Source organism: Chamaea fasciata, unplaced genomic scaffold (genome assembly GCF_029207755.1).
Source record: "Chamaea fasciata isolate MVZ Bird 193981 ecotype frontalis unplaced genomic scaffold, bChaFas1.0.hap1 SCAF_1, whole genome shotgun sequence".
Taxonomy (NCBI): domain Eukaryota; kingdom Metazoa; phylum Chordata; class Aves; order Passeriformes; family Sylviidae; genus Chamaea; species Chamaea fasciata.
The window spans coordinates 82,664,901-82,690,048 of NW_027094086.1; the positions used below are offsets into that span (position 1 = coordinate 82,664,901).

Here is a 25,148-nt window from a genome sequence, read left to right on the forward strand (position 1 = left end):
TAAGAACAGGAAGTCAAAGACAGTGTCAAAATTTATAACTTTTTATAACTTACAATTATCAGCTTTTTAAAACTTCCATCTAGATTACTTTTTATTAGCATGCTTATTATTTATTTGTTCAATTTTAAAGTGACCTGGACCACTGATTTGACATGATATGCTCTTTGTCAGGAGTAACTATTTAAACACTCCTGCAAACCACAGAAACCACATGCCCCTAGTCCTTCAAGGGGCATTTGCCCTCAAATAGCAGCCACAAAAAACAAGCAGAGCCTTTGGCTTTGCTGCAGAATCAGGTACAGGGAGAAGGGGGAGGCTCCTGTAAGAAGAGAAGCAGTAGCAGAACGAATTGGAGGTGGCTTTTAAGAGATGGAAAGGAGGTGGGGTTTTTGCCCCTCAACTGAATTCACTCAATCACCTCAAGCAGAGTCCTCTGCCTTGCAGAAGCAGGGAAGCTGGAGAGATTTCTTTGATTAATTCAAGAGACACCATTCAGTCATCAAGTACGTGCAAAAAACCTTTCGAAAATTACCCCATGAGTCAGTTATTTTTGAAAGGTGACAATTATCCAAGAAAATGCTTGAGCCAAGTTTTCAATTACTACTATTTATTCACAACTCTGCAGTTCCACTAAAAGGCAAATCAAGCATGCACAGTACTTTGCAAACATGTGCTTTAAAACTGCATTACAAGATGTAATTGCAGTTGTGGCTTTTTAGTGCACAGCAACTACACCATTCACATCCATCACTTTGTACCATATGAACAGCTGCTATTTCCCTCCTAGACTGCAGTGATACCTAGCGGGATCAGCCCAGAGGATACATTTAGCATCAGCATTCTTTTTTGACAAGGGTCACAGGTGCTCAGTATCTGCTGCTTCTATTTAATTTCAGGCCACAAGAACATGTACCTCCTACCTCCATGTACATATTTTCCTGTGACATCAATAAATGAGGTCAAAACATTAGGCATCCAAAAGCTCAAGGATCTGGACCTTTTAGTCCTCTGATGTTTATTTTGGACACTTTTGCTGTATTCAGGCCCTTTGATAATCTTACCAAGTCCTTTTTAGTGTCATGAGCTCAGGTAATTCCTCTGATATCCCCATGAGACTGGTGAAGTCACTTTGCACTGACTTTGTGCCACCCTCCACAATACATCCTGTGCCTTGGAAAACTTGTGATGGCCTGAAAACATTAGTAAGCACAATGTACTGCTGCTAAATCTATGCCAGTGTCCAGGGAAGGGCTCAGCATGTGCTTTTGAGAATCTGTGTTTGCATTTTAAGTAACATTCAAACTGCTCTTGGCTTCCACCAACACCTCCAAAACTTCAGAACCAAGCAGAAGAAACTTGGAGATGCAAACAGAGGTCTCCAGTTAAGAATCTATCTCCCTTCATCCTTCACAACCCTCTCTGATGTTCAGAGAGAATTCTTGAGAAACTTAAGAGTAGGTCTCAGATACACATACCTGTAGGTTACAGCTACAAAGAAGAAACCAAGGGTGACACCTGCAGTCCCAACACCGCCAACTACTCTGGCTGGGAGCTCTCCTAAGCATCGAGCATCAAAAGGACCCACAGGGAGAACAGCAGGAGAACCAGCATCATCAGCTGGGCACAAGGCTGGTTGAAAACACCCTTCCTGTCCCCTGGTTCCACTAGAATGACATGGATTCCTACTGTTCAATTCTCCTATTTTAAAAGACATGGAGATGTTGCACTTGGTTTAGGGATGATCTTGGCAGTGTTAGGTTAATGGCTGGACTTGATCTTACAGGTCTTTTCCAACCAAAATTATTTTATAATTCTAATTTAGAGGAGGAAACTAATAAACTGACCACCTTGGACACACATGAAGTCCAAGCATCCTGGGAATTATAACTTGGTCCAACATTATCAACCAAGGAAAACAGCATGTTTTCAGTAATGTGGCAGAAACTGAACACTTATGAAATGAATGGCAAAGAGAAACTGGTGCTCTCTTTAGCAAAAATAAAGTTACACAGTAAGCACTGCAGCAGTCTAGCTGATGGATTATGAATGACTCCTGTCTTCATCATTACTGAAGCCATAATGACCTCTCAGAGATCAAAGAATCAAAGAATTGTTTAGGTTGGCTTAGGCTTAACTCATCAGTGACCCCAAACATTAAATAACAGTATTATCAGAGGAACGCATAACCTTTGTTAACTGCGTCAAACACTACTTATGGGGGACCTGCAAAATCTGCTTTTAAGAAATCCCTTGTCAGATGCAGAGCAGGAACCTGATTGAGTGTGCTTATCTATTTGAATGTCAGTGGTCTGATCACCATTTGTCACTGCAAAATAGGTTTTTTTTCCCTGACCAGGGGATTCATCTCACTTTTAAAACTGTCTGGGAGTTGTAAATCAAAACTCAGGATTTCAAAATGAGCATTTTTGAAGAGTACCACTTCCCATTCCCACTGAAAAGTCCAAAGGAAAATAAAAAAGTAGAATTAGGGAATTTCATTGCCTAGAAATATCAGTACTGACAGGCATTTTCCTTTTGTACTCCTGTTCATTTCAAAGCAACTAAATGTAATGTAACCTCAAAACAAGATATTTATTCAGAAACACATATGATGCCTCCGTAATGTCCTTTTATCCCTCTAAATCTGAATAATCTCACCTCTCAATCTTTTCCTTAGCCAAAATATGAATGGTGGGTCCCACATACTCCATTCCCAAAATAGATACTGAAACAAAAATCTAATAGAGACTATTAATTAGATGTCCCTATTGTAAAATATATTCTGATTAAGGGGCAATTTGAGGAACTTTATAATGTTAAAAGTTAGGAGGAAAATGAAGATGTTACTTCCAGAATAAGCAGGCAAAACCTTTCCATCTAATGAAGTATCACTCTGTGAGTGAATTTCCTGATTCTCTAAGTTTGCTCAAGAATAATCTGGCATTGCTTTTTTACTATGGACCAATTTCTTCATCATCATGAGATGCTGCAGCAGTTGTGTGGTGAGTTGAGGCTGGCCAGCCACCTACTGGGCTGCTCCCTCACTTCTCCAGCCAGTGTAAGCTTTTTTCAGGCAATCCAGCAAGAAATTCGTTGCCCAGTGTATACTGGAAATTTATGTTCTAAATGCTTAGGAAAGTAACTGACATCCCTTTTCCACATGTAGGCTGAAAAAATTAAGAGACATCATCACCACATTCTACATGCATTTATGCTCAGGTAAAGCCATTTTAAGCATTCATTACTCTTTCCCTCCCTCCTTTCAACCAATTTGAGCTCCATACCTAAATCACTGATACAATGAGTGCGTTCCTTTGCTCAGCAAGAAACTTCAGCACACACTAAATCATAACAGATAAAGCTGGTCCTGAAATAAAACTATTATCTTGTAAAAGGTTGAGGGATAAAAACCAAAAAAAAAAGAGGGCAGCAGACATGCAAGGTATTATTAGAATCTTAAAGCTCTCTAGAACTTTATTAGCTCCAAGCATGAAAAAAACCTACCTATTTCAAAAAGCTATAATTCACCTGAAATAAGACTCAACCAAGAGAAAACCAGCTCAGTACCATTGTTTTTCTACAGCCAGAAACTGGAACTAGTTCAGCCCCCTGAAGCAGCAAGCCTGTCCTTAGTGCGCACATGCAACTACTGCAAAGGTCGCTGGAAGTGATATACACAGACCAAAGGCAGGACAAACTCTCAAACTCCCCAGGCAGAGCATCAAAATCCATATGCACATCTATATATCAATCAATATAATTATGCACAGGATGGGCTTTAGGGAACACAGCATGATGATTTTTAAATATGTGCACATGGTCCTCTTCAAAGAGCCAAGGAGAGAACTCTTAGGAAGGAACAATTTTTTTCTTGAAAATTGTGGCCTTGGTAGAAACATGTTCCTAGAAAGGAAGTAAAAATTTGCACATAAAAACCCTCTAAAATTCAGAATTACTGAGAAGTAACAACTGACCTGATAAAAATATACTTTCAGATCTTCATTATCTCTGTACTTATTTTCACTTTTACAAAGAGACGCCAACAAGAAGAAAGATATCAAGAGGGTCAGCAAACCAGCTGCTATTCTGCAAAAACAAACAAAAGAACAATAAAATCCCAGAAAACATCATCAAAATTTTCTTTTGCTACTGTACGCTGTTTTGTTTCACTTGACATCCCCCACCAGATTCAACCGCAGGAGCACTTTGGCTTTCCTAATCTATTCTGAATACTCAGTGTCTCCAGGTTTCTCCTGAATCATCTAACCCTGCTTTCACCCCCATGTTCCCTTTTTATGACTGAGCTGAGTCAGGAGCTCCCTGCTCCTACCATACAAGTTTTATTAATATACTGAAAAGGCCTGACTTGACAGATAGCACCACTGCCCAGGAACAGAAACACCTATTTCTCACTGGCTTTATGATTTCTCCCTCTTGTATCTTTTCCCCCATCAACTTATCTGCAACATCCTGAAGTGTCACATATACATATATTTTTAATTGCTGCTTCAAACCTCTCCAGCTTCAAAACTCCCTTGAAAAGTTTCAGACAAACACAGTGTTTCAAAGGTACAATGCTTCATCAGAAGAATAAATAGAAATATGTACAGCCTGGGCAAGGTGAATATAAAGAAGTGTCAGAGAGGAAGATCTGCAGGTAATTTAATTCCATTTTGATTTCTAAGCTGTGCACATACGTTCTAAAGAATAGAAAAACATGTGTATATGCAGCTGAGAGGGTGTAACATATTCAAAGCAAATCTGTGCTGAATATTTCTAATGTGCCAAAGGATCGACACTAAGAAGGGTTTTCAACAGATAGATTTAAAACACAGTGGAAAATATTGAAGCAGAATGTCAATAATCTTGGAAATACCTGGGTTCATAATTCTACCTGCAATCACACATTACTGCTCAAATCCCCTATTACAGCAAGGAGCCATTGCACCCTAGGGTAAACGCACTCTTTCTGCAGTAACAACAAAGACACCACAAGCCTAAACCTTCAGACCAACCACCTGGATTGCATCCAGATAGGAGAGAATGCTCCTATGACCAAAGAGTGGCTCACGAGAGGAGAGGGACAGATAACAAAGATGTACTAGAAAAAAGATGCAAATCAGCAACTGCAGAAAATCAGAAAAGCAATACCAGAAAAGACAACTCAGGACAGAGAAGCAGAAGGGGGAAAAAGAAGAGAGACAGGAAGCACAGAGTAAGAAGAGAGCTCTGCCTATCCTGTTTGTTTTATTTCCCTGAATAGCTCATTAGGTACAGAGTGCTATTCAAAGACAGATTATTCAAAATTGGATAGACAAATTCTGAAAGATGCTGTCAAAAGTATATTGCTTTTGAATAAATTCTTATTCACATATGATTGTGCTGTTTACCATATTTGAACTCCACTGAAGCTTCTCCTTTAATGATCCCCTTTACTTTCCTGTAAAATGTGCAAATTTTTGTATTGTGAGAAATGGTTCCCTTGATGAGAAATTACAGAATAACACAAAGACCAAACGGATGTGGCAAAAGAATTAAAAGTCTATTCTCATTCTCATTAGAGAATAACTGAGGTCTCTATAACAATGTTATTTCAATTCTGAATTTCAACTCCTGTCTCAGCCAGCTTTCAATAATGCAATTCCTCACACATACCAAAGGGCAGCCTAGATTTTGAATCAAAGAAGGAATAAAAAATTTAAAGAACAAGATGAGATTCTTACACCAGAGGAATGTTTGGTTCTCTTCCTACAACAGGCATTAATGGAAATATTGCCAGGAGCACACACAGGAGAGTCCAGATCATTGCTTTGGTCTAAAAGAAGAAAGAGATCATGTGGACAGACAATTGTCTAATCATAAAGAATTACTGCAGTGAACTACTAACAGCTACTAGCATCTCCCATGAGCTAAGACCCTGCATCACCAAGGAGTAAAATCCACTTAAGAGCATGGGGTCATTGGTATCACAGCACTTCAATTTAATACAGAAAAGAATTTAATTTCTATAGCTGTCAAAATCCTATCAAAGACAATGATAATTAAAGTTAAGTTTAGACTGATAAGCACTTCCTCTGAGTGTGGCCTTCACACATATTGCAGGCACCAGAAATGTGACAATTGACCTTATAGAAGGAAGGCATAAAGCTAACAGCCTCAAAGTTGCAGCAGTTAATTAATCAGCATTGAGAAAGAATACTCCGAGAACATGGTAACATTATCCAGTCTTTGCATCTACACACCATTTGATTTAGTCACCATAATCATCTAAGTAGTTCTCTAAACTCTTTGCTAGAAGGAAAAAAAACCACCCTATCCACGGTGTTTTATTTAACTAAAAACATTAAGAGCTGTATCACTTAAATTTTTCAAGCTCAAGTTAAATTCATATCCCTGAAAGGAAATTTCATGCTACAAAACATTAAGTGTGCATATCCAGCTTAAAGACAAGATACTTGATTAGTCAACTAGAACAAAAAAATTGTAAATTGACAAATACAAGCCTCCACCTTAACAGTTCTTGGAGAGCAAGACTTAGCAATTTTGCTCCTTTTCTCTATCCCAGAACCCTAAGTTTTAGACATCGCCTGAAATAAGAGAATGGAATCAATTAATGGAAAAAATGTCTCTTAAATTTAATATCATGCCACTTCATGAAAGTGGAGGTTTTTTCCTAGGAAAAGCAATACAGAAAGCTGCCTCTGAAGGAACAGTGTGTCCCAGCTGATTGCAGACAATAATGAGTTGACAACTGCCTTTCCATTATCTTCAATTTTTTTTCTAATAAATTAGTTAAGAGGTGACACTTTCACCAGTTGTACATGTCAACACCACATTCACTGCACCAGTTTGATAAATGATTTCATATGATTGAGTCAAGCATTTTTTAGTCGTCTCTAACAGAAAACTGATAGCTAACTCACAGCTACCCCAAAACACTTAAGCACTCTTATTACTTATGCCATATAACAGTTCTACCCAGAACATATTAAATTCCCTTACTTTGCTACATGCATCTTATGACAGATGGGAAGAAGAGCATAACCAAATAAGAATCTAAAGCAGCATTCCAAAGCATTCTCAGCATCCTAAGATGCAATCCAGCTGTTCACCAAAGCAATACAATACCTTAGCTTGAATCCAGAGCTGTGTGATCACTGGCCAGCCAGCAAAGACAAGAAGGCCAACAGTAAGTGCAGAGCGGTGGAAAAAGCTGAAGACCTAATTAAAAAAAAAAAATCTAAGAGAAGACTGAAAATCAAACACAGTAATTCCTCAAAGTGGCAGAACACAAGAAATGAGATACCCTGTTGATACATAAGGGTAAAATACTTACTAGTATTTCAACTCCCAGTGCACAAATGAAGAGGAATCCAATAGATTGACCAATATGAAGCGACAAAACATTTCTGGCAAGGTCTTGAATGACAGGAATTCTGTTCAAAATGATGGAACAAGATAACATTTATTTTAAAAAACCCAGAAATAACATAAAATTTAACCTTTACAGGGCAAAGATGGGATCAGAGCACAAAAAAGTTAGAGGTATTGTTGGCCCTGCCTAGATCCCATGATTGATGGCCAGATGATCCTTCTGCCCAGTTTTACTTGATAGAAAATCTACAATAAAATGCTCCAGTTTTTTTCCTCCCATATTTGGCACATCTTTGCCAGTGTTTGGACAAGCCTCATATTATGCACTACCACCTAAATTGACTCTGAGTATATGAATATTTTTGGTTATGTTGTGCTTAATGTCTGTCATAACTGATGAAACATTCAGAAGCTTAAGGGAGAGAAAAACCTTCCTTGTTAGCTTTTCCTGCGCTTTACGAGACAACTCATTATCTAACTGCAGTTGGTCTCATTTTCTCTGAATAATACTGAGTTGGTGTCTACAAATTGCCAGTAGATCAAGAAAGTAAAAGGAATCAGAAGATAACAAGTATTTTCGGGCGTGGAGTAAAAGGACATCTAAACAAGACAAATATTTCAATATGGGAGCACATTCCTTAAACACAACTAGCATGTGTTCTCCAAAAGTGGCTGATATTCTGCAGCCTTGACGCTCGGTAGAATTATTTTGCAAAATTAAGTCAGCTGCTTACAGGTATTTGCAAAGATTTTAGCACTCTTTTGCAACAGTTACAAGAGTACTAAAAATATGTTTTCATGGAAATAGTTTAATTTATTTTTGCAAATATTTTGCTATTTTGCTAATTCTTCTAGAATTGGCAGCTGTATCAGTCAGTTTGGACACTACTCATTATGTCAACTCAAATATAATGTTTCATTCCTTCGGAATGTCTCAGGAAACACTTAAGGAAGTTTAATAGAACTGTGCCTGACTTCTCCCAAATTTACAGGGAAAATTTAATTCTCTAAAAAAAGGAAGTCCAGATTTGGTCTTATAAAATAGTTGTAATAAATTGCATTCTTTACTTACTCTTTCACAACTGCATACCACACTGGCACTGGCAAGAGACAGTATATATAATATGTCCAAGGACATGTTTGAATCAACAGGAAAAAAGCTATTATCATTCCAGCAGCAGCAAAACCATAGAAGAGAACAGTAGATTTCTGAAATACAAACATTTGGACAAACATTCTTGAAATAGCAATAAAATGTTTTCTATTTTCCATTTGTTAGTTACGCAGTAAAACAAATGTTATTCTAACACAACCACACAAGCTGCCATGTGTCTCTACACAACTCTAGACCAAGTTGTCAGCCAGATTAAAAAAAAAACAACAGTAGCATTTGAAGATCTAATTCTAAATATGTCTCTTCATAAGGTCCGGCAGTAAAATCTGCATGGGAAAGACATACTTGTACAATCTGGAGGCCCAATATATGCAATGTTATTTATGTTCAATTGATACTTGGAATCCATCTGAGGCCAGAGATGGCAAGGGGTTTGGGAAAAGAGAACTCTCAAATTTAGATTCTAGAAACAGACTCTGAATATAAACTATTGAGTTCAAGTTCACAGCCTTACAGTCAAAGCATTTAATGAAAATTCCATCAGCACATTTCCTCCTCCTGCTTGAGACATTTGCAAGAGAACTAATTAAAATATTAAGCATTAACTCCTACCAGAAAAAAATCCACAAGTATTCAGGATCCATGAACAGCTACAAAAGGAGGCTTTTGACCAACCTTCCACAGGAGAAACTGACTTCCTCAAAGAACCCACAACTTCAAAATACAACAGAGGACCAGGGTTGCATAGCACTAAAAGCATAGCTCCAATGTTATTATACTTCATCTTAACCAACAGGTACTGCTTTGGGCTTTTCTTAGAAAAAAATAGATATAAGATTAGAACATTATGGACTCAAAGAAACACATTCTCTGACTGAGAGCACTCTTAAGGAGAAACTTCAAAGAGAGATGGAAAATTTTAAAAAGGGGTATCTCAGGCAGGTCAGTCCTTAATCATCAGATAGCAGAAATCTCATGTTTGTACAAAGAGAAACATTAAACAGTCACTGCATCTGCCTTCTATCTGGTCATTGAACTATTCTTCCTTATTCAGGGAGACTCAGATATCAGAAGCATTACTGGTAAGGGAAGATTATGTACAAGTTTTAAACAAACAATTTTATCTGTATGTATTACAACTTGACATAGCAAAGGCAGCTTTAGTGTAGCAAAGTGTAGTGTAGCAAAGACACTGTTTGCTTCTGCACAAATGCTAGTTTTCTGAAAGAGTTAGGTAGACAGACACACAACTGTGTTAAATATGCTGAGAAGAACAGACAATCAGCTAGCAGTTCACCTAGATGGATGAACATTTTTTCTGGCTCCCCCTTCCCTGTAACTAATGCACAACTGCCTTGATCTAAACTGACAGCAAATGCAAGTTCTAAACGATTTTTAAAATAGAAATTTTTCTAAGATATACCATTAGACTAAGAAAAGATACGTCATATAGAAAGCTGACCTAGGGCAATTTTGCTTTATTAGTTTTAAATTTTACATTTGCTGACATATAGACAGAATGAATATGCATATATATGATAAGCACACAATATAATTTATCACACACAATCAACATTTTATTCCATATAGTGACATAAATATTATAGAGTCCAATATAGTCAGCCATGCATAGAAAATGGAAACCAGATTTGCATTTCCGTGAATGTTTAAAATGAATTAAAAGGTTATACTTCTTGCTTGGCAAAACAACATTCTACACCAAATAAAAAAAAAAAAAAAAAAAAAAAAAATAAATAAAAAAGAAGAAGAAGAAGAAGAAATGATAATCAGCATAAGAAGTCAAAAACTTTAAAAGATTATATAGAGGATAAGCAGTTCCATTATTCAGAGGCTCCTTGATTTTATAAGGGTGTGCTTTGCAGGAGACTACTTGTCAATGGCAGATTAGTGTCTCAGCAAATTTCTTCAAATTGCTCCAATATAAGCTATAAAGCAAATAACTTCCACATATGAAGCATTAGCCTCACATTGCAATTCTCTACGTATTTAGGAACACTAAAAAAGGTTTCTACAGAAAATGGCCTCTTACAAAAACTGAAGAAAGAAAATTTTATAGACAAAGAAATCTAACTTTTTTTCTGCCAGTGTCACTAGCATAAAATTTGCCTTGAACAATTAAAATCAATATACTAAAATAAAATCTACGCCAACTAAGAATGCAAATTTTTCGTTAATGTAGTTATTAATATGCCTGGATACTCAGCCTACTTATTGTAATTATTTTGTTTGCATCTAACATAACATGCATCCAGGATTATTTCCTCTCAGCCATTTGATGAAATAAAACCTAAATCATGCAGTACAGCACTTATGAATATTTTCCATTTTAATTTTGTTTGAGCATTTTCACAAAAGGTCAAGACTATCTCATTCCAGACAGTAGTAAAAACCTCAAGATAGCATGATAGGAATTTTCTCAGAGTAATATACTGAAGGCAGTAAAGATGTTAAGTGAGTGCTCATTCTCACTTACATTACAAAATGAAACAATTCCTTTTATTCTGAAACAAATTCTTGACGTTTGGGAGAATTTCCCCTACCCCCAAATGCTTCAACCCTTCTCTAGTGAAATGCCAGCTTTTTGCCTATTAACCTTTTTGAAGTCCCTCTTTTCCTGATGAATGACTGAAAATAAATTCTTAGGATTTTATACTTTGTGAAAAATCAAACCATAATAATCTTGTCAAAAAGAGCTTCCTTCATCTTTGATGTCTTCTGCTGCACACTTACAAATCACAGAGAGCAAGAAAGCACACTGTTCTGTGAAACCACAGCTCACCTTCTATCAAAACAGACTATACATTTTAAAAATGCCGTGATTGGACTGCACAGCTTCTGAGAACAGATGCAAAATTGCCAAAGAGGGCAGGAATAAAGTAATTTACATACTGGGGCTTTTTTGGCCTTACAGTGAAGAACATCAATGAAACCAGAAGCCTGAAATCTGTATTCTTCCAAACAATTATTATTACAACAGAGTGCTGTTAATACTGAAAATTAAACCTGGTTAATTAAACCTGGGAAAACAAAACCTGGTTAAAGACTCTTTGATAGTTTTAAATCACTGTGTTTTCTCACACTTGCATTAGCATCTCAAATGGACAGCTGTAGGAAGAAAAACTGAGGAAGCACAGTACTGCACACTCAGACTTACACATCTTAGGAATACTGATCCTAATCAATTGACTTAACAGCAAGACTACACAGGATTACAGCAAATCAAAAACTCAACAGCTTGCCAGTTTCCACATTAAGTCAAAAGAAGTGTAAGGTATTCAATTCATCCTGCACAGAGTCACTTAGCATACACGTAACAATGAAAACTGAGTGAAAAAAAATAATTGAATGTTTTCAACCTACCTTTTTGTTAGCTGGGACAGTTGTGGTCAAATTAGTATGGGCCTTGATAATGACCAAAATCACGTAAGTCGTCCAGCCCACAAAACCCATTGCAATACTTAGACCCAGGAATAATCTATCATATGTGTGGTAGTAAGACAAGCCTTCCAAAGCAAGGTTAATCAGGGTTTTGCACAAGGATACCTGGAGGCAGACAAAACATTTAAGTAATGTATTAGAAGAGTGTGAGTTCCCCATTCCACAAATCAACCTAAGTGACAGCACTTGGAGCTCAAGGAGCTCCACCACACCTGGCACACGTGTTCTCTCCATTTGGCCAGCACCAACTGCTGGAGTACACACTACTTGGGACTCCTGCTGGGTATCAAGTCAACCATCACCTGGCTCCTCCACCACCCCTCCCTGGCCATGACAGTGGTTAGAAGGTGAAAGCCACACAGACAGCACACCTTGAACACCACCAGCTACCAAGGATGCCATATGGTTTTCCCACAAGTATTTGACCGTACATATTCCAGTGTAAGTTACCCCCATAAAAAATAGTCATGTGCTTCTGAGGGCTCATTTACACAAGAGGAGGATTATGGATGCAGCTGAAACATGGTCACTCTCCACAGCCTGAAGTATTCCCTGCCTGGGTTTTGATGTCCTCCACTCCAGTAGTACCTGATACCACAAGCACCAGCAGCGAATTCGGAGACCAAACTGGAGTCCCAGATGCATTTACAAAGCAGCTGCTTGTAGCTCTCAGGACATCAATCGTTTGGAAACAAGAAGGGCTGTACCCAGTCTCACCACAGGTCCCCTCACTCAATACCTCTACTGGGGAGATACAATGATAAAGACCGTGGGTTTTCCCACAGTGTTATTTGGGTGTCCTGACCCCTGTGATTTACCCAAACATAAGAAACTTGTCTGTGTGATTTGGAAGAGTACAATAAGAAGCTGAACATACACAATGAAGCTTTTCTATATGTGCAGGTATCCAGTTGGGATTCAACAACAAAAAACACAGAAAAAAGTACAGCAACTACTGAAGAGATCACAAGCCTGCCAGTGGGCAAACTCACCCCAAAAGACATCTATCCTATACAATTATGAGTGCACATTTGCAATGCAAAGAGTCGCAAGGTTAAGGCAAAGAATCATCCACACCCCAGGTTCTAGGAAGGGAAGAACTTTTCTGTATTGCAATGCAGGATGCTGAGGATAACCAGGGCACAGGCACAAGTCTGATGTGACTCATCAAGAGTGAACTTAAACACCTGGAGCACTCAAATGAAGAAGGAGTAAAATTTACATATAAGCAACAACACAAAATGGCAGGTTCTATTCCTGAAATGTATAAAATGTCTCCAATCAGTAAATGTGACAGCTAAGTAGAAGTATTAGGAAACCAAAAAGAAAACCTCCTCACACAGCAAAATAGACCCATTTATTTAAGCTGAACTATTTCCAATTTAAAACAAAGCAAGTAAAAAGGCATAAAATAGATTTAGCAGTCCTGTGCATAAAATAGTAGTTTATTACCCTAAGAATCATTTTAGGAAAAAAGAACTGAACCCTAACACATAATGGAATTCTTCCATACATCTGGCAGGTTAAATAGAATCTTACATATTCAATATTTTGACATACTTTTTAACACAGAAGTCAATGACCAAAGTAAATCTGTTAAAATGAAAGACTTCTTGGTATAACTTAGCTCTAAAAATTCTTTATGTGAACATTAGAATACAAACACCGGTGAACTGCACCCATCAAGTACCCTGTCACACACTGAGTGTTAGCAAATTCTTAGGAAAGTAATACTGGGAAGCATAATTCCATGTATGGCTTCCAGTCTGACACACTGAAATGTGAAATTAAAACCAAGAACAACAGGTTCAGGTAAAAAAAAAAAAAAAAAAAAAAAAAAAACCAAAAAAAAAAAAACAACAAACCACCCACCAAAAACAAACGATGAGATGAAGTAGGATGTATGATGGAAGAAGATATCACACTTTTTTTCATGCAACTAATAGTCTAAGTAGTGCAAACTAGAACAAAATTAACTACATTCCTCAGTTTATCTCCCAATTTACCCTTTTCTAGAGTAGAAAATAAAAACACACACTATGTGTTATTATACCATGAAATAGTAACAAACCATCTAAGAAGTATGAGAAAAATACAGCAAGTCAGTATTATTTATTGGAATTGGTATCAAAATCTAAAATTTTGAGGACATACAGTGGGGTTTTGAGTTAATGAGATGTGCATCATAAGGAAGGAAAAATGTTTTATTTCTCAGTTAATTTCAATTTAAAGAAAACAAAATATTTACATATAGCAAAACAGACTTACCGCTTCATCGTACTTCTGCTGCTGAATATATAATCTTATTTTTTTAAAAAAGTTGATCTGTTCAGAAGCAGAAAGTGGTCTGTAAAACAATATAAAGATATATTAATATATTTCTCCTTTACATGAGCAGAAAAAATTAACTTTGCAATTAAAAAGATTACTCTGTAATGAAACCAAAATATTCTGAACTTCATTAGAAGCAATTAGGTAATTGAGACTAATATATTTCTCTGCATTCATCTTCACATGTGTCAACACAGCTGCTTTTTAACTTATCTCAAAATCTCTGCATTAATAGACATTTCTTTTATGGAGCTGATCCCATCTAATACTACTGAAAATTATCTCCCTTGTGCATTATTATTGACCATTGTTCTGGATAAGAAGCATAGCACACACAAAAATTAAGCAATTTAATTGATTTGAATATGGCTGTAAGCAGCTTATAAAGACAGTACTGAATGATTTGCTCACATTCCACGTTAACAGTAGATGATGCCTAACAATCTTCACTTTTCAAAGTATGACCATGTCTCCTGTTACTCAAAAAGCTATTAGCTAGTTTCCAGAGCAGGGGATAACACAGTTACCTGGCTACACTGAGGTCAGTGATAAAAATCTCTTTGATTTTAATGAATTTGATCATCAACCTAAACAATTGCTACTATTCTTCCCTTACAGAAAGTAGTAACAAAGACAAACAAGCCAGCTGATCAAACTCCCCCAAATGAAGGGAGAAGGAGCTGTTTCTCCTGTCCCCACCAATTCCTTTCCATGTTTAGGGAACAGCAGCAGGCCTGAGAATCCCAGGCTTACCCTGGATAAGTTATAAGCCACAACAGAGTCATCACTGTCACTTCAGGCACTACTGGCCTAAACCACTATGGGCCACAGCTGACAGCCAGGGAATGCCTACAGCAGGTTTCCTTCACACCTTCCACAACACGGCAGTGGCAAAGCACCAGCTCTCCGCATCCACAGCACAAGATGGCCCAGCTGCATGCCTGCATCCCTCCCACCTGCCCCTTCACATGCCTCATACAGGACCACCAGCTTCCTGTTTCAGGCAGTGCCAAATCAGGTCACTCCCACCATTTAAATCAGCAGCAGTTGCCCGTGTGGTCACTCGGCTGAACCACGAGGGCAGGTCTTGATTTCATGCAACTGCTTCAGGAAATGCTCATTCCTGCAGCTCCCAAGCTGTTTTGAATCACTTCTGCCTACAAACCCAGTCGATAGGCTGATACAGCAGTTGATACATAAGCAATGCATACACACCATCCTTTGAGCCATGAAATACAAGTATTCTGTGCCTGAACAACCTGAATTTTTATTAGCAGTAACATCCTGGTATATTTTGATGCTATTTCATTAGGTTCAGAGCACAGCAGTATCATCCAGGAATCTTCCAAAACACTGAATAATTGGAAGCAATTAACCTTACTTTTGAGAAGAGTAATTGTTTCAAGAAAATGTTTCTCTTTTCAATCTAGAAAAGAACTGAAGGATAGTATCTATAAACAAGTAGGAAGAAAGAGGTCCCATGGAAAAGGAAAAAGGGAGAAAAATATGATGACAAGGTCACAGTAAGAGTTTGATCACCTTAACTTTGAGGGAGAAACAGAGGATTTTAGAAACCACACGTAAAGAATAGCAAAGTGAATGCTGGTTGTTTCTCCACCTTCAGGATGCCTCCCTACTGAAGCCAACCTCGTATCTCCACAGGCTGAATGCTACAATTAGAACCAATTCTTAAAGGAGGCAAACCAGACCCAAGCACTGTCTCAAGGAAGTCTGCGGCCCTCCGATTTTGCTAAGTTGTTTCGTAGGGGAAAGAGAGAAAAACAGGCACTCAAGGTGGGAGTTTCACCACATGTGGAGATTAAGAGGAGGAGGGGAAAAAAAAGAAAAAGATACCTTAGCTCCTGGGTAAGGATTTTTAAAAAATTTGGAATAAATATTCAGAAGCTTTATTTAGGACTCAAACACATTCAGATGGTCCTATGTTCCCTGTCTCATTTTTATTGTTTTCCACGAATTCTATCCTTGTCAAATTCAGTGCAGATTTCTTCCAAGCCAAAATTATATTTTACTTTATATCTTTAGTAATTTAGCTATAACCCAGTTATTATCTTTTTATTCTCACTGAATTGTTATATTATTAATGAATAATAGTCTTTACCTATTCCTTCTTAGAAGACAGCACCTAGGATCTCTGTACAGGGATGCTGTAACAGAATAAATGGGGTGTTCAAACAGTAAAATTTTGACTAAGTCAAACACTGGAAGCAATTATTTTTGTCAAACTGGTTTACCATTGGCAGATGCATTGTTACTTTTCAATAGTTAACATCATAACACACATACTACCTTACTTCCATATATATAATTTTCAAGAAATTGGATTTACAATTATCTAACAATTGTTTTTGTAAAATTTATTAATTTCACCAGAAACTATAAGGACTATTCATATATAACTATGAAAATGCAAGGAATGATCATTATCTAAAGGTATTTTTTATCGCTGTATTAAACAAAAAAAGCAAAGAAGCAATTAAAAATTATTTGCATTTTATACAAGTCTAAAAAGATTACCAAATATACAGATAATCCCTCAATTAAAGAATGGGTGTAATTCACCATAAGCAGTTTATCATCCATTGAGGACACTGATTCACTTCCTGAAGCTGACAAAATAAAGCATAAAGAGACAAAGATGAACCATAAACAGAAGTGGAAAGTTGCCTATGAAAAAAACCCATGGACTTCAGAAATGGTGGTTCTATAAAATGTACAAGACTTACCAAAAACTAAAACCCCACAGAAAATGTAAATCTGAGGAGGTAAAGCTTGAACTGTTTGTAGCAACACTTGATTCTAACTTAAACTATTTTAAATGTCTCCAGTGGAAGACAGTGCTAGGAAATAACAAACTGATCAGTTTTTCCTGTGTTTTACTATACAGCATCCCAGAGGCACTAGCAAATGTCAATGTATTCTCAAGGTCACTTAATACACACTTCCTGCAATTCACATTAAAAGTAATGAAGTGAATTTACTGATCATTATTAGAAAGATTCTCAACTCTAGAAGGAAAACTAGGGTATATGTGTATATGCTCATGCCAGCTATTCACCATCAAAATCCAGTTCTAACAAATTCAAGAAGAATAGCCTTGCCCAGTAAAATCTGAGGTCTTTTTCCATAACTATTTCCATAAAATACCTGTCCTATTAAGAGGCACAAAGAACTCAGTCAGTGGACTCAAGTCAGTCCTCCTTTTCTTAAAAGTATTACAAAACACATGCACTGAAAAGGGTGGTACTCAGAGGTTTAACTTGAAAGAAAAAAACAAGAACTCCATGATCATGTAGATTATAAACACATATGCATTCACAATACCATCAGGATTCGAAAGACTTAAGATTATATTCTTCACAGAAAATGATGGCGGTTCTGGAAGAGCAATTTTATTTTTCACTACGGCTATCAGAGATTAACTTCCCGGTTTTCAGACAGAAATCACAGCTTCATCCATGAATAAACATAATTAATTATGAAACAAGATGATTGGGCTAATCATGCAAGTGCTTGTAAACTCTCCCTTCTGAGATGTTAGTTACCCTTGTCATAGGTATACCTGACAAAATTAATCTTTCCAGCACATCCTTCATGCTTCATATAAGCTAAGCTATTTGACAGCAATTCACAACAAGACCGTGATGAAGTACATTCACCATAGCAATGTCAAAGGGATCTCTCTTTGGCCAATGAGTCTTGTTTATCATCACACTACAGAAATTACCATGCCCAACGGCATAGGTAACATGCTGCAGACAAACCATGAAATAAAAAAATCTCAGAACAGAAGGATATGCCTTGCAAATACATCTGCATCCACTGCAAGTCTGTTAATTTTATTATGCCTGGTTATTTTGGTGAAGATTTATGCTAATTTTATTGCACAGTAAATTTTCCAGAATTCTACTATAAAAAGTAACCCCTTCATGTCTGTATTAGTTAAACACTTAAAATGCTGAAGATTTAATAATGCAAGTCAAGGAAATACCACAAACCTGTAGATGAAATGTACAAAGAGAAAGACAGATCTTTGCCTAGCTCATTGTCAGATGAAAACGAATTCACTTCAGCTGCTTAACTATACACACCCACAAACCCCACGCACCTGACTATACCAACTTATGCATATCTACACCATTCTATCACTGCCTTTTCACTCTCCCCATCAGAAAAGAATACAATACTGTACACCCTACAACCGTTTAAGAGTGGCAAGATTTGCAAAAGACAGTGATCACATTTCTACGGCCCTTATCCAGCAGCAAATCAGAAGCAGCTGTTCAGCAGTCTTTTAACTCTTTTCATATTGGCTATTTGGGACATGGGGAGGAAAGCACCAGCTCCTCCTGTTGATGCAAAACTAAAAAGTTAAAGGATATGGACACACATCCCTTGAACCCTGTGACAACCCATGATGGAGCAAGACTATTTGAAAAAAGCATAATAGGATTTTGTATAGGTGACCTTCTTTCGAACGCCACAAAGCAGAGCTTCTCACATGCTTTGTTATGAAATTCCTAACTCCAGAATTGTTAGCAGCAAAAGATCCATCAGACTGACATTGGCCAAAAAACTTCAGTAACCTCTTCAGCCAAAATGCGGAGTACAGTATTACAGGTTCTTGTCCTCTTCTCCAGAAAGAGGAGCCCTGGTACCTGAGTAACTTGCAACCTGAAATAAATCACACAGGATAAAGTTGCCCATCTCTGTGGGCACCACCTGCAGAGCATCTGAGGCCTCTGCCATGCAGACATTGCTGGGGGCAGGTGCCAGGGCCTGTCTGCTCTCTCCCCATGGGAGAAAATTGCCAGCAACAGAATCAGCTAAGTATGTTCAAATTCTGTTGCCACACACCCCTCTGTGAGAGGGCCATAATACAGAGAAGAGATGGCTTCCACTTCAGCAGTTCTGCAAGCAGCTTAAATAGTGCTTCCAGGACCCACTAATACTGCTTTGATCCACAAACTAATAATTTGATCCACTGCTGGCAAAATGTCATCTTGAAAATGCAGATGTAAGACTGGTCTTATGTGTTTTGCAAGGCTGCTATGCAAAAGCAACAGAGCCAGTGCAGCAACAAGCTTCCAAAATGCAATCTCTCATGAGAGTCACCTTTAAAACATTGCCAGTGCACAACAGGATGGCACCTGAGAAAGAATCAGGTGGGTAATGGGAGAGTAGAGAGACAGATCTTTCTGCATTCAACACTACTAATGTGGCAGAAACACTTATTTCTGTTCTACAATAAACTCACTCCAGTTAGCAACCCATGAGTGCAGAGAATTAATATTGATGACAGTGCAATCACAAATGAACCCAACTTTGTCATTCTCATATTTCTTGTTTCCTGTTTACTTTTCAAAGTACTGTGCACAATCTTGTAGGAACAGAATAAAATACATAAGCAAAAACCTTCCCACTTCATCAACAGCAGCGAGAACAATCACAAAGACAAGAAGCACAAGGCAAGTGATGCAAAGACTTGAGTTAATTCAACAAAATGTGAAAAATTGACCAGATAAATATTTCAAAAATCAAAGTCTGGAACCATTATATTTCCTCTCTGTTGAATTTGCTGTGAAATACAGAGTACATGATGTCACCTGGGGCAATAATCAGGAAAAAGAAAGATGTTACAGTTCTGTGGACCTCACCAAATTACCTATTTACATGAATTTTAATGTTCAGAAGTCAATTTTTTTCCTATTTTCAAAAAGCGTTCCATTCCAGTTCTTTAGATGTGGCTTTTCAGAAGAACAAACTGTTTTACAGTATCTGCCAAAGTCAGACTGAAAGCACATACTATGAGATAAAGAGACAATCCTTTGCATACATGTTCGTTTTGAACAAAGAGTGAAGCTTCAAAGATTAAACAATTTGGTGGGTAACTCAGTGATCCTTAATCTGTTTGGATGGCCTTGATTTTACTTGTTTACTAGAATATTTTCAGGTAAGCTGCCAAAAGAGGCAAGTCCTAAAAAACTTCATTTTCATAATTAAAAGATGCATGTTGATTTCAGATTTTAAAAATTACAGCCATAACTTTAGTATACTAAAGTTACGCTTTTTTAGGAGAAAATGTGCTCTACATAAACCTACCCTAAAGGGTTTATTACAGCTTCATAAAGCCCAGAACCCACAATACTCCCTTTTCCCAACTTAATCTAATCTCTTTGCTCCTGCTGTTCCACTGCCAGGACTTTCAGTTTTGGAGGGTCTAAATTTCAAGTGGGTTTTTGTATTTCTGGATTTTCTGACTCCTGTGTTAAATTTTTAGTCAGGTAGGGTTGTAGCAAGTTATCTTTGCAACTCAGTTATCCTTTTTCTTTTAAGAAGCATTAAAAAGCACTGCTGGCTCTCCAAAAGAAAGAAAAGGATTAAGAAACTCAATAAGAGGCTACTGTTTTTAAGTTCCGAAGTTTTTGTTCCTTAAAGCATAATGAAATGAAAGGAGGACATACACACTTCCACAGGCCAAAGGTAGCAAAAAGTGTATTTACTGACACATTGCAGAAGCCCGTCAGTATATCTATGTTTTTGTATTCATCAGATTCACAAACATGCAGAGGAGGACAGCAGGACATCAGTGAACCCACGGGAAATGATCTGACTGCTAATGCTCTAACCCCGGACTGTCAGGTCTCAGGAACTAAAATAGCCTTTAATATTCACAAAGCAGAATCCCTGTTGTAGCATATTCAACAGCATAGTGCCTTAAGATATTTATGTAAATCTTTTAGATAAAGATGAGAGAAAAGGAGCTGACAACTTAACTGCCAGCTGCCAATTCACTGAACAGAGAAGCAATTAAGGTAACTGGGCTGCACACAACATATTTTGCATGTAAACTACTACAGCAAGAGCTTCTGAGTACCAGAGGCCAGAAGGGAGGACGTCACACTCCAAAACTGTCCCTCTGGCCCCCTTAAAGCAGAACTGAGAAGCTGGATGCAGGGATCTTCCAGGGGCAGGGGGTTTGTTCAGAAAGCCATAGCAGGACATGATGCTGCAGCCTTAGAAAGTGAAACCGCTTTTCAGGAAGGGTGGAAGATCTTTGAAGGAAAAGAAAGGCACCATTTTTAAAGTCTCTTCTACTTTAATACTACAGGGGAGGGATATGTGGTGATTCTACATAACACCCTGCCAGTGCCATAAGTGAGTCCTCACCTCTGCATGAAACATGATGATTTATGTCAAGGACTTATGTATGATTTATGACAACAAGCTGGATCTAGGTATGTGCAGTGTTGTGGCCATGTAGTGTTATACCACAGCTCCTCTTCTGTTCCACAATCCTACATGCCCATCCTAAACCCTAGTGACCATTTTTCAAGCAACTGCATCCAGAGCATGCAGCTTGTGCTGTACTAGGCAAACACCTACTACCACGGCCGCAAAGCCACAAAAACATGTCTGGGAGACCCCTGACAGTGATCCTGACCAGGAGAGCACTGTAGATCAAGGAGTCAATGATCCACATATCCTAAGCAGGCCCACACCTGTGGTGCCCAAATACCTTGGCCATGGGACTAGATCTAGTTGGTAGGAACAGAGGAGCCTGCAGGCAATTCCCACTCCGTGACAGGGATTACACCACCTGCCTGACCTCATGTATGTAAGAGCTGCAAGAAGTTCTCATGTGAACCTCCGTTTTGTCTGACAGTTGAAATTATCACCAGAGTTGATTTCTTGCTAGAAAATCGTATGGCAGCTTGAATGACCAAAACAAGGGAATGTCTCCACAGACAGCATCGGTGTGGCACCATCAGATAATGGTGCTCCACAAATACAGAGTACCCAGCATCTGAAGGGAGGTATGATTTATTTGCTATCTGTATTCTTCCATTCATTCTATAGTATTAAAACAGCTATTTTACTAAGCTATTTGTTATTGGGCTTTTCTTACTGAGATCCAGAAAGAGTCCTGTACTCTACTCCTTACCTCAGGCCTCAGAGCAGAGCATTCTCTGTCCATACCCTCCCTATCACCTGCTGTAAATCCTCCCTCACCCTCATTGCACAAAGCCTCACAAGTTCCACAAAAAGGCCAAAAGGATTTATAATATAAGGAAATAGAGAAATATACATTAATCTTGTGATATTTTATCTTATACACCAGCCTTTTAGCTCCTTCTAAAGACCTTACCTACTTCCTACTCGATAGTAAATCCAATTACATCCAGTCCTCCTGCGCAGGAGCTGCTGCCAGTTAGCTTTTCATGTACAAACTAAAAGCTGCCGAGTGCACTGCTGAAACTCAAGACCAGCAGGACGTCTGCCTTCTAAGAGGATTGCATCCTCCCGGAGCAGCAGCGTGCTTCAGACATGGCCCATTCAGTGAGAGAGAAGCTGATGTTTTTGCCAAAGAACAGACATTGATTTCTCCCTGAAGAGATAATACTTTTACTATTTAATCAGGAGGGCTTTTTGTAAAAAATAATACAAAGCCGTTATTTTCATTTGAGCACTTTGTCTCTACAGCACTGCAGCTCTATTTTTTGATGTATATACATAGCTTCTTAAAGCCAAGGGTGAAGGGGAGAGGGCTGCCAGTCTGCTTCCTGACACCACCAGGCTAAAGGTGGCCACACTGGCCAGCTTGTACCAGCAGTCCCAGCAGCAGCCTTATACCTAGATTCACACCTGATAACAATGGGGACAAAGTGGAAAAAGGAAAAGACTGGCTGCATTTCCAGGGTTCACTTGGAATTGATAGAAGCTGCTGGTCCTTCATTCTTGACCACAGGATGAAAGGGCTGAAATCTCTTTGCAGATAAATCAGTGCTTCTGCTAATTAAAAGGTCCTCTGAAGACACAAAGTATTCAAACAAACGTGCAGGGAGAATAATCACTATTAGGCGATCCTTCCTTAGTGCAATATTTTCATCCTTTCCTCTTGGCATTCAATGCTTAATGTTTGCTCTTGCTCAAGCATTATCACATGTATCACAAATATCTTACATATTACAAGTTATTTCAATAAATGTAATCTATTTAAACAAAACAGGAATAGAATGTTTCAAAGGATGTACTGACATCTTAAGGAACCCTGCCTTGCTCAGTGGTGGAAAAGAAATCACTTGGTTCACTTAGATCCAAATGTCAATTTTGTGTGAATATCTATTATTTAAGTTTTGAAAGGCCATCAAACAGAGGGAACAATGTAGTACTGTATCTCCAGTCATCAGAGAAAGGAAGAAAAGAGATGTATTTGTGCACATGGCAGTTTTTTGAAGTTTCTATAATCTTCAAAGACACTCTACACTCTATTTCCTTTTCTATCACTGACAAAATACATAATGTGCAATTATGTGGAAAGACTCAGTCTCTACATGATTGATACTTCCTTGCACCAAATCAATAAAAATGTTTAAGGAAGTTATATCTCAATTCATACCAGAGGATAGAGCAAAGGAAGAGTTATATTTTCATATGGTGAGAAGTACATTTTTATTTAATAGCTCTACACTGCACATTAAAAATGCAGTGACTGTCTATATAAATATGCAAGTTATAACTTGATTATGCACACAAAATAATTACTTGGTATGATTAATATGCAGTATTCAAACAATTAGGTTACTTCAAAAACGCAGCATAAGGTGGTATGGAATTTTTCATATATGAGAAGACAGCTCAAGTATCTTATTTAAAGTCAAGTTTCCATTTCCTGCTAAAATAACTCCAACCATTATAGATAAAAACTTCAAGACATTCAATAAAAAAGCACAGCTAGTGGTAAGCAAGCACTGATTATACTTTAGCTGTTCATCTCTTGGACTTTTTTCTGTATGGTTGTTCTTAAACTACTGCTCCTGCCACCTTACTGTGAGGCACCAGAACCTGAACAGCTGGAAGCACAGCCATCCCTGAAAGCACTGTATACACCAGGACTATGCAAAAGGACTCCTGTGCTTTTGTGTCATTTATTATCTTAAATCTCTTGTACCTATTGGGACAAAAAAACTGCAGTAATTGGTTATGCAGATATTAGGGCAACACCAATGCACTATTTACTCACCACACACACACTGTCCGTCTGATACTTCTTGTAGGATTACTTCCACAGGCCAGAGATGCCAAGTTTGGGACTGATTTTGCAACAGTAGCATCTGGCCCCTTGGCGCACTCATCTTTGAGCTGTGCCAGCTTGGCAGTTGCCCTAAGGTACATCAAATGGTCAGAAAGCTAAGACAGTTCACTATCCTGGACATCAGTTTTCCTCTGTCAGCAGTCTTGAGATTTGTCCTCTCACTTCCTTCAAAGCATCTGGTATCTTGGCACCTCCTTTTCTTACACATAAAGGTCAAAGCATTGTGCTTTTCTTCTCAGAATTCTGAGAAGAGCCTCTGATCTGGCTAAACAAATGGTTTTTGAAAATACATCTTTTGTAGTTGGGGAAAAAAGATAGGGAGAGAAAGGAAGTGAGAAGGAAACAAATTTCAGATAGTAACTTCTTTCATATATCCAACTGGAACTGCAGGTAAGTATTCAATATCAGCAAGGGATACTGCACCTTGCCTTGCAGAATCAAACACTTGGAGCTGAGTTTCTGAAATGTTTTCTCAACAGTTTCACAAGTGGCCTCAAGATACACTTTTACCCGGATGTGTTCATTGATGATGGTACTTTGATAAAGCAAAAATGGCATTCCTGGCAGCCAGACACATCCTAATTAATATATAGACCTATCCAAACTCTAACCCACCTCAAGCCTGGTCAAATAGACACTACTGAAGTTTCTATCACATAACACAATGAGCAGCTCCATCCTCCTCATCATTATACACCTGACAGATGGATTTCAAAGAGAGATGCAATTTAGATCCAAGTAGGAAAGGGCACATCT

At 38.0% G+C, this 25,148-nt stretch overlaps 1 protein-coding gene across 7 annotated transcripts in view; it reads right to left on the reverse strand.

The window, feature by feature from the left end:
* The window catches only part of PIGN (phosphatidylinositol glycan anchor biosynthesis class N), a 99,183-nt gene that overhangs the window by 26,307 nt on the left and 47,728 nt on the right, over positions 1-25,148 (reverse strand). For all 7 annotated transcript variants that reach the window (XM_066186665.1, XM_066186672.1, XM_066186658.1 and 4 more), the window contains exons 13-19: positions 14,216-14,294; positions 11,870-12,052; positions 8,447-8,583; positions 7,337-7,436; positions 7,129-7,221; positions 5,724-5,815; positions 3,975-4,086 (exon numbers count right to left, since the gene is read on the reverse strand). In XM_066186665.1, coding sequence (XP_066042762.1) covers positions 3,975-4,086; positions 5,724-5,815; positions 7,129-7,221; positions 7,337-7,436; positions 8,447-8,583; positions 11,870-12,052; positions 14,216-14,294 — 796 coding nt within the window. The remainder of the gene's footprint in view (positions 1-3,974; positions 4,087-5,723; positions 5,816-7,128; positions 7,222-7,336; positions 7,437-8,446; positions 8,584-11,869; positions 12,053-14,215; positions 14,295-25,148) is intronic.